Source organism: Aythya marila, assembly GCF_965140915.1.
Source record: "Aythya marila genome assembly, chromosome: Z".
NCBI classification, from domain to species: Eukaryota; Metazoa; Chordata; class Aves; order Anseriformes; family Anatidae; genus Aythya; species Aythya marila.
The window spans coordinates 39,358,706-39,374,462 of NC_139080.1; the positions used below are offsets into that span (position 1 = coordinate 39,358,706).

The following is a 15,757-nucleotide window of genomic DNA, read 5'->3' on the forward strand; positions in this document are numbered from 1 at the left end:
GGCTCCGCGGGCGGCGGCTCTGCCCCGCCCCTCCTGCTCCCCGCTCCCCCCTCCTCCTCCTCGCGGCAGCGCGCATGCCCCGTCGGCGTGCCTCAGCGCGGGCCAGCAGGAGGCGGAGCCGCCGGCGGGCGGGCCCCGTCCCCTCCCCTTCCTCCTCCTCCTCCTCCTCCTCGTCCCCCCCGCCCCCCTCCCGCCGGCTCCTTCCCGCCGCCCGCCCCCCGCGCCGCGCGCGCCTCGCCTCGCGCCGGCGCCGCTGCCCCGACGGCCGCGGCTGCTGCGGGAACAAAGGAGGGAACCGGCACCAACACCGCCAGCGGCAGCGGCAGCGGCGGCTGCTCCGCGCCCCTCGCCCTGCAGCCAGCGGCCCGCAGCCCCCCGACGAGCCCGCCGCGGGGCACCCGGCCCCCGCCGCCAACAGGTCAGGGGGGTGCCGAGCCGGGCCGGGCCGGGCCGGGGTGGGGCGGGGTGGGGCGCGCGGTGGCAGCCCCGCTGCCTGCCCGCTGCCTGCCGGCCCCGCCGCGCTCAGGGAGGCGGCCGCGGCCCGGCCGTGACTCAGGGCTTTGCTGCGAGGTACAGCACGGCACGGCACGGCACGGCACGGCCCTCCGCGGGGCTTTGTGCGGCGGTGGCGGTGGGATGGGATGGGATGGGATGGGATGGGGGGGGTGTGCGGAGCGCTTGGCGCTGCCGTGCCTTTTGTCTCGGGCCCGGGCGGCGCTGCTGCTGCTGCTGCTGCTGCGCGTGGAGTCACGCGGAGGCACGATGAAAGCTTCTTATTTTATAACACCCTCCCCCCCCCCCCCCCTTGAGAGCTTTGTGTGTGTGTGTGGGGGGGGGGGGTTGTTGTTTTTTCTTTTCTTTTCTTTTGTTTTATTTATTTATTTTTTTTTAATTTTGTGAGCCCGCCGCCCCGTGCTGCCAGCTGGGTTTGGGGGGGGGGGGGGGGGGGGGATGAAAATGGCTGTTGGAGGCGCCCGGCTGGTGATGCTGCATTTTCCCGGCCGGGATGCAGCCTCCTTCCCCTCCCTCCTTCCCCTCCCTCCCCGCTGCTCTCCGGGAAGGCAGCCGCCGCCGCCGCCTCCTCCTTCCCCGCGCCGTGGGTGTGTGTGTGTGTGTGTGCGCGGCTCCGTGGGCTGTGCAGGAGCTGGCAGCCTCCGGAGATATAAATAGAAGCTGATTTCAGAGGCCCCTGTTGACGGGGTTTTGTGCCTGAGCCCGTGGCTCAGCCTGTCACATTGCAGCCGTGTGACAGGCGGAAGCTAATGCGCTCGCACATGTGACCCGCGCTTCGGGGAAGCGCCGCGGCGGGCGGGCGCATGCGGGGGTGGCTTCAGGAGCTGCTGCTCCAGGGGAGGAGGGCGCAGTCCGGGGGGAGCCCTCACCTCGCTGCTGGTGCTCCGAGGAGGGGTCCAGCAGGGGAGGTTTGCCTCGTCTAAAACCCTCGCTTCCGCTGTTGTTGGTTCGGGAGGTTATACAGCCGGGTGTGGTGTGGTGGGTAGCGGAGTCACTTCGGGTAAGTGCTTTGTAACTGTCTGCCTGCTGGTGGTGCTTGCTTTTAGGAGAAACAAGTGATGCCCAGAGCTTCTTCAAGAGCCTGAAGAGCACAGTTTGTAAAGTGCTGGATAACAACTTGACCCTTTCGATCAGGAGCATGCATCTCGAGTAGTGGGAGAACGTGCTGACAAAGGAGCCGTGAAGACTGTTTTTTTGTAGCGTTTTAAAAACAGCGTTGGCACCTAAAGATAGGTTTAGTGAGTGGTGAAACAGCACGTTAATTTGAAAGTGAGATTGGTGGTGGCAGCATGTTTGATAACGCTTTGAGCTTACCTGCTTACCAGGAGGGCAGAAGTAGGGTCTTTGCTTTAGGCAAGCATAAACCTGCAATGTAGATAAGGTTAGCTTTTTTTTTTTTTTTTTTTTTTTTTGCTTGTTTTGGTTTCTCGAGTGTGGTCATAATTTGTGCTGACTTCCTTGTCTGGCTTATATGGCTGTAAATCCATAATATGTTCTACCAGAGCAAGTGTGAAGCTGTTCTGCAGGACTACCTGTACCTATACTGCTATCCGTACCTTGAGAAATGAGGTCCCATGATCACCTGCAGACAAACAGATTAATTTTACTTGTTCATCTTCTGTTACTGATTTACTGTTTTTTCCCAGAAATTCAGTTTAACTAAACAAAGGTTGCTTTGCCCTTAGTTGAGGTTATCATACTACTGAAATCTAAGTTTACTAATTTCAGTGTAGCGTTTCTGAATTGTAAGTATTTTTTCCTGTACAGTGCAGTAAACCTGCTTTTGACATTTTTTGAGTTCTCCCAAACATCAAGTGGTCAAGTATCTTTCATTACTATGTGTGCTCCTGAGCAGGAAGACAGTCATCATGAGATGACGCTAAAATAAATTTCTCCAAGTGCCATGTATAGTGCTTCTTCTAAATCTTGGGAGGACAAGTGCAGTATTCTTGTGTGTGTCCTCAATTTGTAGTAGATTGCTTGGTTGCCATGCTCCAGTTTTGTTGCCCTTGGGAATGAAGGATTTGGTTGCTGTATCAGTTTTTCTACTAACCTTGCTTTGCAGAGGTTAACCAACAGTGAAGGTGAAGTATTTTTGTTCCTAGCAACTGCAGTTTGTGGCAGAGAGCTAGTGTTGTCTACATTTGGAAGCCACAGAAGTCTCGCTGTAACTTTATTAAGATGAAGTATTTAACTGGCAATGTTATAGAATGAATCCAGCAGCCTAAAGTTGTTGATTTTCTTGTGTTTTTTTTTTTTTTTTTGTTTTGTTTTGTTTTGAAGAGTAAGATCAGGTCTAAGCTTATTTCAGAAATGCTGTTTAGGTTCTGTTGAAGAGCCTGTTGTACACGTGTCGTTGCCAGTTAATACTGAGTATCAGCTTTCATACACAACCTGAGGAGTATTCAAGTCCTTGTTTTGGAAACTCCTTCTAAAGATAGGAATACAGACTAATGGCTGTTGCCAATACTTAAGGGATTTTTACTCTTCCTAATAAGTATATTGTGAAAATCAGGCCTGCTAATAGTGGAACTAGCATCAAAGCGAAGCAAGATCAACTTTACTGAAAATGTGAGGTTCTCCTGATGGAGCCTGGAAAACTTAGCTATATTAGTTGCCACAATTCTTTGGCAGACACAAGTCTGGTCTTGCTTATTCTGCATATCCACATTAATGTTCAGAGGTTGGTAATAAAGGGCTGTTTTTGTCGTTACATTGGACTTGGTTGTAACCTACACACGAATCTGTGTCCAGCAAGCTTATTGTTGTTATACTGATGCTGAGAAGTACTGTTCCTTCCCATGAAGGTTCATAATGATGTTACTTAGCAATACGATTGCAGTATTGAATGGTATATTAATGTCCATATAAACCTCTTTAAGAATGCTGATATCACCTTTTAGGGGCAGGGTGAGCAGGCATACTTTAATTCTGTAACCCTGTAATTGATTTTGGTGACATGCCAGCTCCTAATGCAGTCCTTGGTTTTATTTACAGCATCGAGATGACTCAGGAGACAAACCAGACCCCAGGGCCCATGCTGTGTAGTACAGGATGTGGATTTTATGGAAATCCTAGGACAAATGGGATGTGTTCTGTTTGCTACAAAGAGCATCTTCAGCGACAGCAGAATAGTGGCAGAATCAGCCCAATGGGTAAGGGTGTCCAATGTGTGTGGTTTTTGTTTGTTGCTGTTATGTCTTTTTTTAACTAAAATATGCAGATGATGATGAAGAATCCCAGAACGCATTTCATAAGAACTTCTTAAGGCTATGTGCTAATATAATGAATGTCAAAGAGAATACTACTTTAAACATAGCAAAAATAAAAATGCATTTGTGTAATGTGTCAAGGTCCACCTTTAGTTTTTTTTTCCACTTACCCTTCAGTGTAAGTATATTCTTAGACAATCTCTGTATTTTGGCTGCTAGCAGTATAGTTTACCTTGTAAGTAAGAAGTAATATGCAGTATAATTGAATAATGTGTGCAGTGTATTCTTGTGCACAGTTCATAACTGTGTACAAGAATATTTGACTAATGTATTCCACAACTTGTTTCTAAATGGCTTTTCAAATCCTTGTTACATAGGAACAGCCAGTGGTTCAAACAGTCCTACCTCAGACTCTGCATCTGTACAGAGAGCAGACACTACTAGCTTAAACAACTGTGAAGGTGCTGCTGGCAGCACATCTGAAAAATCAAGGTAAGTTGGAAGTATTGTTTTGAGTTTGGTTGAGCTTATGAGTGTGTAGCAAGTTAAAGGCTGGCAGTAATCTTGACCTACTGCACTGAATTTCTGCAGAGCAAAAGGGGACAGTGTGCCTGACAGTACTTTATGAATCTTTATAAATGATGAGTAATTACAATTTTTGTTGTTCAGCTGCTGCATTTTCAGATTATCTGAAGAGGTACTTTGCTGCAGATTTGACTATTTCCTTCTAGGGGGAACTAAAGTAGAGTTCAAAATGTGTTTTGAAGATGGTAGAAGCAGAGGTCAGCAACATGTATTAGTAGTAATTAAACAGGTAGTTTGTTGATGGGTTTGGACAACTTAAGCTTTTATTATGTACTCAAAACTAATGTAAAATTACGTGTTTCACTGTACATAAACAGAAATGTGCCTGTTGCCGCTTTGCCTGTTACGCAGCAAATGACAGAAATGAGCATTTCAAGAGAGGAAAAAGTAACACCGAAAACAGAGACGGAGCCAGGTATGTTTGCAGCGTACCACTGGTGACTTAAGAGGCTGATGGCCTACTGTCTCCTCAAGAGACATTTCCCATTGTCTTGAGCAGCTGTTAAGGTGGTTCTTAAAGATGCATTTTGAGTACTCTCCCCTTGGAATCAAGAAAAATGACCAGTGCTAGAATATATTTTTTTTTTTGTCCATGTTTGATGTTAGTAACAAAGAAGTTCACACCTATGAAGGTAGTTTTGGCTTCCAAGCCTTCGTTTATTTATTTATTTTTAAAGTAAGGCACCCTGAAATTACATGATGGCAAGGTGGTAAGTTTTGAAGTCAAAGTGTTGAGATTTCTGTTTATAATCTAGCAGTGCAATTGCTGCTGACTCATGGCAGTCAAAACGTCTTGTTGCATTTAGAGAGTGGAGTTCTTATGAATTCTGTTCTACAGAGGAATGAGAGTGTGGGTGGAGGGAATACATGGTTTAAAAATACTAACAAAACTGTTAAAGGTTCTTGAAATGGCGTAATCGGCAGGTATAACCAAAGCATTGTCCTGTAAATGTAGAATGCTTAAAGCCTTAGCTGCTGGGAGTGAACCCTCAGAAGTTTTATCCTTGTACTGGAAGGTTGTAGCTGTAGTAGTTAGTTAAACTTTGAAGTGTAAACTTCATGGAGGGAGAGACTGCTTCCGTACTTGCAAGTGAGTGGCTGAATTCATGTATTGGTCTGTTCAAATGGATACCTTAATGCACTTGTTCCATACCTATGTGTCCACGTTTTTTGATTCAACTTAACAGTTCTGAACAGTCTTAAAACATTGAAAGCTGAAATTTGATTGCAACTTCGTTCACGTAAACTAAAGACAAAATTAATTTTCTTGGTTTTGAACCGAGTGGGACAAAAAATGCAGAAGATGCTGCTCAACACCATAGAACAATGATCTTTAGCTAATCTTTGCCACAAAAATGACTGCATCAACATCTGATATTTAATTGCTTGCTATCTGTAGAAAGGATTTTACCATTTGCAATAAATCATGTTAAGTTAGGATTCTGTGGTGAGACCTAAAGCCAAGAAAAAATAAACTTTATGTACAGACTGAGAAGTGTGAGAAAAATCTCAAATAATTTTATTCAGACAGGATCTTCTGTGAAGCTATTCTATTTGCAATGGCAGGCATCCTGCCCATTAGGAGCTCATTATAGTAAACAAATCACCTTTTATTCCTGATTACTCAATACCTGATCACCTCCCCTGTTTCCTCATTGGCTGAGTACTACAGGTTCACAAGCTACTTGACGCTTCTCTGTACCATTTGTACAATTTTTTTCTTCAACCCTTTAATTTCTCCTTTTTCCTTTTTTTCTCCTTTCTTATGTTTTGAGAACTTGTGAACTTTGTTTTACTGTTCTCACGCTGCTCATCCTGTTTTTCTCAAGCTTCTACCTTACTTTGGAACAGTGAGGCCTTCTACTGTCCACTCACCTACTTAGCGTTTTTTCTTATGACTACACAACTACCTTTGAATACAGAAAATTAGTTATCTGCTGCTAAAACACAACTTAGTTTCTCACAGAAGGTTGTTTTTTTTTTTTTTTTTTTTTTTACAACTGTTAATTTTGTATATAAGTAGACTTTCTCTAGGTAACTTAAATATTCTAGCAGAGTCTTAAGTTATTTTTATAAATACATGCGTCCTTGTTAAGAATTCTTATCTGAAACGGTGTCAAGAAAGAAAGAGGAATACATAAGATGGTAGCAGTGCTGAAGTACTAGTGAATCTACTCTTACTAGAACTGCCAACAGGAGTTTGTCGTTTTGCCAGGTGTAAAGGGCAATCTTCAGTTTCTGTTGACATAGCACCTGTTTTTTCCTTAACAAGTGACTTTATGTTAGCTAGTGTCACACAGCACTTGGTTGATTAGAAAAGGGGAGAAAAATCCAAAAGCTCAACTAAAGAGACTTATGTATTGACAAGAGACTAAAGAGACTTATGTATTGCTCTAAATAATCTCTCAGGTTGAAACAAGCTACAAAGCTGTCACAAGCTGGTGTAGACGTCAATGGAAAAACTACCATAAAACTTAAATGTGTCTGAGGAATAAAAGTTCTGGAACAGAACTGCCTGCCTTAGTACATATTGCAGCTTTTCAACACTTAAAGGGGGTTTATAATAACGTTGGAGAGAGACTTTTTACAAGGGCATGTAGTGAATGAGACAAGGAGTAATGGTTTTAAACTGAAAGAGTAGATTTAGGTTGGATATGAGGAAGAAACATTTCACAGTGAGGGTGTTGAGACACTGGAAAACATTGCCCAGAGAAGCTGTGGATGCCCCATCCCTGGGGCCAGGCTGGATGGGGCTTTTGGCATCTTGGTCTACTGGGAGGGATCCCTGCCTATGACAGGGGGGTTGGGATCGGGTGGTTTTTGAAGGTCCTTTCCAATCCAGAGCAGTCAGTGATACTCATAAATCTTTGAAACTGCTGTGAAGTGCAAGTTTCCTTTTAAGTGGTAAAGTTTGGCACAGATTGTAGACAGCATAGGATGGTGTCCTTACGTATTATTCTTAGGGTTTGCTGGATACGTAAGATTCACAAATTGGTATATTCAGTGCTATGTCAATCTCCATATGTTGCATGCCAGAGAATCTGGCCTGGACTTCAGAATCCTGTCAAGTCTGGACTGGTTGCATTTTTCTTCTCTTCATTTTTCCTGCAACTTCTTATGTGTGCTGCTCTTACTTCCTGAGGAGGGAACAATAATAAAGAATAAATAATTCATGTCACCTCACAACAGCAAAACTAATGCTTTCTGGGAGGTGTAATTCTCTAAGAAAATGCCACAGTCATGAAGTTGCTAATGAAAACATGGTCTAGTTTAAGCACAATCCAACTTTTGTAGCTGTTTTTCAGATAATAGTAGATTGTGAACTAACAGGTTTGCCTTGAATTAAAGTAGGTCTTTCTCCTTTTAACAGTTCAGTGGCATCAAGTTGTGTTCTCTTCTGCCGGATTTTAATTAGCAAATGAAATTTTTTGATATTTCCCTTGGAAGCCAGAATGTAATAAACATCTGTTATTGACATCTGGTCAATTGACTTTTTTTTTAGCAATGTATAGCATGAAATTGTACTTGCTTGCTGTTACAATTGAAGCATCATACTTCAGAAGTTGCTGCAGTTGAGAACAATAAAATACTGAACTCTTATTTTCCCAGGTTGAAGTTTCAGCCTGGATTTTCATTCAGACAAATCAAGTTCTAAGACAACCATGTCTTAAGAATTGAAAGAAGAAATACGTGGCAGATGTAACTGACACAGTTGGTTGTAATTAATATCTATCATGCTGTATTCTCTCGTGACTTATAATTCTTAGTTCAGCTTTATTGTTTGTGATTTCGTACTTGAATTGTGGTGTGTTCAGTTCAGCTGCTTATATGATGAACTGCTCACAAGTCAGAGAAACCTAAATCCCTTTACTTCCAAACTCCAATTCATAAGAGGGCACTTCTTAATAACATTTTTATAAGCTTTTGATATGCTTTTACATTCCTTAGTAAGGATTGAATTCTACTACAGTCTTTAATGTTAGAATTTACCCAAAGCATTCTAGAAATGTGATTCACAGCTGTTTTTTTCCTCACTCCTGTGTTACAGGAATTAAAAGTTAGCTAGGTTTTGGATTTTTCCTTCTTTGTGATAATCAGAACAGTATATTTACCAAGTTGGTGAGGCATGCTGGAGCCCTTCCTTAAATCTGTTTTGTTTTAGCAGGTATACAAGTGGAAATTTAAAAAAAAAAAAAAAAAAAAAAAAAAAAAAAAAAAAAAAGAGAGAGAGAGAACTGAGCTACATATTAAGCATTAAAAGTAAACTGTTTTGAAAACAAGTATGTTTAGACAATCATGTTGTTTTGAGTTGCAGCATAGTTTTAGCATTTTTTTGTGGTTTTGCAGGTCAGTTACCTTGTTCAATGATGAGTCTCCTGTTGGGTCTGTCAGTGTTACCAGACATAATTAATATCAGCATGGTAAACAGACTTGGTTTTGTTTTTTAACCCAGTAATAGCTTTGTTTTAGGGAGTAGAGTGTGGTAAGAGCTTTCTGTGAAACCACAGCTATGGAGTAGCACTGCCTGTAAAAAAAAAAAAAAAAATAGGGAATTGAATTGATGTCATGTCTCATGTAAAATACATATTTTAAAAATACTCAAATACTGCTAACTTAAGGTCTAATTCCATCCATGTTGTAGGTTACCCTTTCTGTTCTTGAAATTGGTATTTAATGAGCTTCAGAAGACAGTGGAAGATTGTGATTGGCTTACTTGTCTTTTGACTCTACAAAGCCAATCTGAATAGTTATTTTACAGCTGTCCAGCACTCAGGTTCAGACCCTGCTATGTGTTGTCCTAACTTGCATTGTAGATAAAGTCACTGTGTTTTATCTGCGATGTATACAGTGTGTTGCAGATAATATTGTAAGATGCTGAATAGACAGCTAGCTTATGAAATACGGTAGGCTTGAGATGGTGACTAAATGGTATTCCTCTAGATCTTGGTGTTGTAATAACTGCCTTGTTAATTCTGACTTGGCTTCACAAATGCTTGTAGTATATAACTGTGTTGCTATCTGTAGGTAGTTCCTTTGTGGCTGTCAGTAAAATTATCTGACATAAATTCTGTTCAAAATAATTGGTTCATCTTCATATTTCCCATGTCTGTTACAGCACCAGTAGATATCCTTGCTTGAAATAATTCAGAAATGTAATCAGTAATCTCTTGGAAGTCTTGAGGCTGTACACCTTGGAAAGTGGTCCTGTGCTTGTTACTGATAGAATGTTATTTAATCGTTTTAACAGAGAAGTATACGTCAGAGATGAAGCCTTCATGGTGTCCAAATTAAAGTGTATTTCTGTGTGATAATTACACTGGATATCTTTGTTTTATTAAGGCAGTGGTAAAGATATTCCATGTGCCTCTTAGTTGGGTATGTGGGAGATATATTACGTGCTGCATAATACGTTCATCCCCTTTCTTTGACATGAAATTAACAATGGAGTTTATTCTTCAGCCTTTCCTCATGAGCACCTATATTGCCATAGCAGCAGTGCTTTCTCCAAAATAAAGTATTTACTCTCAAGAAGCTTGATATAACTTAAATACAGCATAAGTACTGTCCATTGCTCCAGACTCAAATTTTACATACAAGCCCTTTGTATGTAAAATGCAATACAAGGCTGTAATAACATGTAGTTTCTGCTCTGATACTGCAGGAGTGCAGTCTGTCTTCCTGATGACTCTTGACTTTTTATTCTCTGTTCTAACTTTTGCCAGTTCTTCTATGGTGACCGATGGTGTTACCTTCATGAAGTCAGGATGTTAAAAACAGTTCTGTTTTATGCCTTCAAGACTTAACTTTGCTCCACTGCGGGGCTTTCTACTTGCTAATACCTTGGCAGTTATGCAGTCTAAGATGCTGGGATCTTATTTTTGGCTAACTTATGTACGGTCAGAAGAAACTTTGTTTTACTTTGGTATCCTCTTCTGGTTGCTTGTAGTATTGGGAGGGTTGAAGAGCAGTTGAAAGACTTTTTATCAAGTTTTGTTGGAGTGAAAAATAGCAGATTCTTTCTTTCAGTAGAAAAATACCTGCAGCAGGTATGCTTTTCTGCAGCAGCCACGTTGGTTGATGAGAGCAAAACTACTGTTAGTATTGAAAATCTAGTTACTTAAGTGGTTGTCACTTTTGAGAACCTCACTGAGGCATAATAACTTGGTCATAGAAGAGCTTTGTTCTCTTTTTGTAGGATGCCTCCATGTATAGGTTGAATAGAACATGCTGTGGCACGTGGCTAACTTCATTCCCCAGTGGTCTCACTGTACCCACACGCCTTCTGTAAAGATGCATCTTATGTTCAGGCTACATGGGAAAGAAGCTATCCCAAGGCTTGATGCAGTGAGTCCATTTAAGCTATGGTGATTGTATGTCAAACATCTCGGGTGCTCACCTGGTGTTTGTAGTACATGGCTTATGATATAAATTGAATTTTATGTAATGAGGACTAGAATTGTATTTGTCCAGTAAGATTAGGCTTCTCTGCCAGAGGAAGCCTGTTGTGACAACCTGTCATCAGGACAGTAACTGATGAATTTCTGTTGGCTCTATGAATTTGGATTTAGGTAGCTCTTCCTTGTCATACTGGAACTTTTATAGTGCCTGTTTCTCCATATTGCCTACTGCTTCTTCTTTCCTGAATATAGTTTGTGGGAGAAGGATCCTACTCTGCGGCCCATTCAGGAAATGGGCCTCTGCAGTTTCTTAGGAACTGGGAGTAATGAAAATAATCCTGTGCTGACGTGTGGCAGTGAATACTTATCAAAATTTCCTTATGCAGAGGAGGAAGCATACCTGTAGTAGCTGGTACTGTTCTCCTTTAGATGGATTTATACTCTAACGCGTTTGTGGCACAGAGTGATCTACTAGACCTTCTTTATGCATTGGTGATTCCTGGGAAACTGTCATTTGCACTTTTACTTCCTTGTTGAGCATGTTAGGCAGTGATAAAGGTTGTTCCTTTTCTTGTTTTCATTTTCTGCTGTGAGTTGTTCATGTTCATGCTGTGAGTGACTTCAATTACTTAGGTCACTCTTGATTTGCCCCTTCTCCATTTTCTCTTTCATCTGATTGAAACAGCATGCATCCTTCTATGGCTCATACTATGAGTTGGTTCTGATGCAGATGAAGCTTCCCTCTGGCTAACTATTCACCTAATTGCAGAGTGTAGAAGTATTTTTGTTCTTTTTTATTTGTAATGGCTTATGATTAGCTTTTCTTTTCCTTTTTTTTAATTAGCAGTATAACAAATCTAAAAGAAGTTTGTTTGGCTGTACTTGTTGGGAGGTATTTTATCATTTTTTTTTTTAATTCCATAGCTGAGGCTTGTTAGTTAAGGTGCCTAGGATCCAAGTGTCTCACATTATTTGTGGTATTATTTGTGGTTTTAACCTGTTCTAGTTAGAAGCTCTTGAATTGATACCAAATGCTCCTTCCATTGGGTTTAAAGACAAGCTCAGAGCATGATATCTGCTGATCTAGAAAATGTTAATCAATTGTGAAGACAAAAGTTGTTTTCTCAACAAATCCAGTAGCAGAAATTACTCCAAAAAGTATTGATAGCAGTAGTAATTGCAGTGCAAGTTCTGTAGTATCTTGTTAGCCTTGGACTTAATATTAGGGACTTCCTAAATTTTTAGAAAAATCTCTGCAAGATGAAAAATGTATATTAAAAAAAAAAAAAAAAAGACCTTAGTGGTTCATTGTATGAACTGCTACTTCTAAGAGAATATCACTAGCCATTGTCTTACTGTGTAACATTTCTGGGGTATGAGCAGTGAGGGCTCCTTATTACCTGTGAGAACTTGTCACTTTCAAGCCTTGATTAGGCTGTGGACTCCTGGCTGGGGGCTGTTTTGTACAATGAATTGTGAGAGTTTTCTTATGTGTTAATGGTAATTGTGAGGTTTTTATATAATAAAAACATGTCAGTACAAATACAACTTAGATATTTACATGAAAGTAAAGAGCAAAAATAGTCAACATAAGTAGTTCTTGTCTGGAGAACTCCACTTATCACAGGATGCAAACAAATCTGGACTGAGAAACTCTATTTGAGTGCATAACATTGATTACAAATCAATTACAAATTTAAGGCTTATGTACTCCACTTATTCTGGAATACATCTAGTTTACTTTTTTTTTATTTTAAAACAATGGATGTCATCATACAGCTGGGAGAACTCAAGCTAACTGTACTAGGAGCAGACTTCATGAGTTCTATGTGTTAAAGTTGGTGTACAGACACATCTGTTTTCTTCCATGATGGTCCTCTGTAAAGATGATATTAAATAAAAATGAAAAGGTTTTTAATTTATTTGAAAAGAAAATACTTAAAAAACAGATCCACAAAAGTTCACAAAAGGGCAAAATTTTATCCTTCAGAGAACTTGTGATGCAAATTTGACCAAATGTTTTCATGACAAAAGGCAAGTGAAAAATAAGTCATTTTAACTCCACCTGCTTACATGTTAAAGCTGAATTCAGTACAAGAATGCAGATAGTGTGAGAATCTGTACTTAATTTTTCAAATTACTGAGAGTGTCTCAATGAGGCTCTTGTGAATGTTGTGCTTTTCTGCTGCATCTGTTTTAGAATCAGTGGTTTGCTAGGAACTGTTTTGGTTAACTGTTTCAGGTTTTAGTTCATCTGACTTCATAAGTATAATGGCATACTAACCCAGTATTCTGACAGTAACATATTCCTGAAAATTTGGTTGGTTCTAAAATATGTTTCAATTAATTGTATTCTCTGCTGGTATTCTGTCTGTTCAACAGCTTCAACCATGACTGTTGTTACTGCTTAATCTAAAACTGTGCCTGATTATTATTTATTTTTTTTAAATACTAAGCATACATGGAGCTTGCGGAGTGCTTCCCAAACCATTAACACTTGTATGGGTATAATGGATAAGTGTCTTAGATTTTCTGGCTGGTGGAATTGTGAACAAATCTCAGTGTCTTGTGCAGACCTGAAAGGGAAATCTGTGGAGTACCTGAAACTCTTTATTCATGATTTACATGTTCACAGACTAGTCTGTATAGTACTTCAGACAATGGACTTTAGGGTCTTAGTAAGGGGAATTAATCCTTAAGAAATAAGTACTTGCTAACGAACTTCACTAGGGAATATAAGAAAAGGAAGAAAATTTAAACTATATTTCTTTTGCTTGCTTTAACAGTTGTTACTCAACCAAGCCCATCAGTTTCTCAGCCTAGTACTTCACAAAGCGAAGAGAGAGCTCCTGAACTGCCCAAACCAAAGAAGAACAGATGTTTCATGTGCAGAAAGAAGGTTGGCCTTACAGGTATGGGAACACTTCATCAGCGTTCAACAGCTGAATAGCTGCCTCTCACTAGTTTTAACTTAATGAAATATCCATGAACATTAAACTTACTTGCTGACTTGAAATCCAAACAACTTAGTACAATTGGTATATTGGAAACGTTCATTTTTCTTATGCTCGGTATCAGACAAAGGTGCCACCTTTGTCTGCAGTGACTAAGGCCTTAACTTACAGCTTAGTTACATATGAAGCTTCCTGGTGATTATGTGTATTTTTATTTGTACAGGATTTGACTGCCGATGTGGAAACTTGTTTTGTGGACTTCACCGTTATTCTGACAAGCATAACTGCCCATATGATTACAAAGCAGAAGCTGCAGCAAAAATCAGGAAAGAGAACCCAGTTGTGGTGGCTGAAAAAATCCAGAGAATATAAATTAACCTGCTTGTGAAAAGACTGATTTTTTTTTTTTCTTTTTAATATATCATAGGAAAACATTGATGAGCAGGTGCATGGCCATTTTCCTTTGATGTTCTCCAAAGTTTTACTTTTAGTCTCGTCTGTCTTAATGATATTTCAGAATCTTTGGGTGTTTGTTACAGGCAGAATTGGATAGATACAGCCCTTGAAAACATATATGCCCTCCCCAGAATATAATCGGATGATCAGAAACCTGCACAGGAATACACATGCACAGAGGACAGACTCTTTAGTTCACATGTGCCAAACAGATGTATGCTATCTGCATGTTTGCAGCAGTTCTGCCTTTTGAGATGTGTTTGAGGTATATAATCTTTGACGAGCGTTATGTGCCTGTTTTGGAGAAGGATACATCAGAAAGGTTGGCAGTCAACTTCTATCATTTAATATCTCATTCTAGTCTTAGTTTCAGTGCTCCATTGTTTTCCACCAGAATGTCAGCTATGTAGAGGGGTACACCTTTCCAGTAAGATAAGTGTTGGTGCCATATTTAAGAAAGCCACTTAGTTGCACTGAGGGAAAAATGGAAAAAATCGGATACGTGTGAGAAGAAAACGGTTTTGAAACAGATTACATTAACTTTATAATCATGAAAATAGGCTCCCAAAGGAGATGTCTTGTTGGGAATTTAAGAACTGGCCTGCAACAGAATTGTCTGCTTTTCCTTGCATAGCTAAAACTGTTGTGTAGCACAATACTGTAAGATTGGTTTACAAAACACAAGTTACATATGTTTTTAGACATACCACAATAGCTCTATCAAGCAACACGTGTTTGAGTAAGTTGCTGAAGTATTAGAGCAGTTTATTATTCATGTACTACTTATGTTCAATGTGTTCTGAGTTCAAAAGAATATTATAATTTTTTTCTAGTTTTAATGTAACACTTGCACCATTCTGCATGGAAAATCATACCCAACATGGCTGCTGTAGACTTAAGTGGTAGCTGGAACCACTCTTGGAGGGCTGCTTTATCATTTTTAATTGTACTTGGGTGTAGGACTGTAGTGTTCTTGGGTGTATTGCATGGGCTGCATTATCTACAGCATTGTACAATAACAACTCTAGAAAAGGCAGTATACTTCACTGATGCTTGTCTGGTAATATCACTTCTGTGTTATAATGGAAGGGTTTTTTGTGACGTATGAAACTTGTGTTTTTTTATATAAACAAGTACAGTTTAGACTAGTGTTGTGGTAATGCCTGTTCTCATCTGTAAATACGTATGTACACAAGGCGCTACTTCTGAACTTCTGATTTTTATTGCAGTGTTCAGTCCTAGTTTTTACTTCACTATTAAAAGCATCAGGTTTTTGCTTTAACATTGTTCTTTCAATTGAGTTATTAGATATGAAACATGTACAGATAGTTCATATTTATGTATTGCACATAATCATGCTACCCAGCATCTATGCTATATTGTATTATGTAAATAATAAAAATCATGTACAGAGGGAAATACTTTTGTGATAGTTTTTGTTTTAGTTATTGCCATAAACCAAAGGTGACCTCCTTGAGCTTGGATACAAAGTTAATAGGTTTGCACAGATGTTCTTTTTTTTGCTTAAGCCTGTGTATGTCTGACTTTGTGATTTGGATAGACGAACTTCTCTAACGTGACTGGCTGAGGTCAGAGAAGCATGAATGGCTGGAATAACTATGTGATGGACAAACAAAAA

The 15,757-nt window shown here is 40.3% G+C and overlaps 1 protein-coding gene across 2 annotated transcripts; it reads left to right on the forward strand.

Annotated features, from left to right (window-relative positions):
• Nucleotides 1–203: 203 nt before the first annotated feature.
• On the forward strand, nt 204–15,537 carry ZFAND5 (zinc finger AN1-type containing 5). 2 transcript variants are annotated; one of them, XM_082783077.1, is made up of 6 exons: nt 204–418; nt 3,511–3,668; nt 4,103–4,217; nt 4,628–4,725; nt 13,495–13,620; nt 13,886–15,537. In XM_082783077.1, the coding sequence occupies exons 2-6, from the start codon at nt 3,518–3,520 to the stop codon at nt 14,032–14,034; spliced, it is 639 nt and encodes a 212-aa protein (XP_082639203.1). In that variant the 5' UTR covers nt 204–418; nt 3,511–3,517; the 3' UTR covers nt 14,035–15,537. The 2 variants fall into 2 exon arrangements, with proteins under 2 accessions (XP_082639203.1, XP_082639204.1); XM_082783078.1 differs by lacking the exon at nt 204–418 and adding an exon at nt 1,366–1,513.
• Nucleotides 15,538–15,757: the final 220 nt, after the last annotated feature.

Bases quoted from the DNA above. Each gene is read 5' to 3' on its own strand.
- ZFAND5 (XM_082783077.1), top strand. From the start codon at position 3,518: ATGACTCAGGAGACAAACCAGACCCCAGGGCCCATGCTGTGTAGTACA. The intron at 4,218-4,627 runs GTAAGTTGGAAG...GTACATAAACAG, and splicing joins AGCACATCTGAAAAATCAAG to AAATGTGCCTGTTGCCGCTT. The intron at 13,621-13,885 runs GTATGGGAACAC...TTATTTGTACAG, and splicing joins AAAGAAGGTTGGCCTTACAG to GATTTGACTGCCGATGTGGA.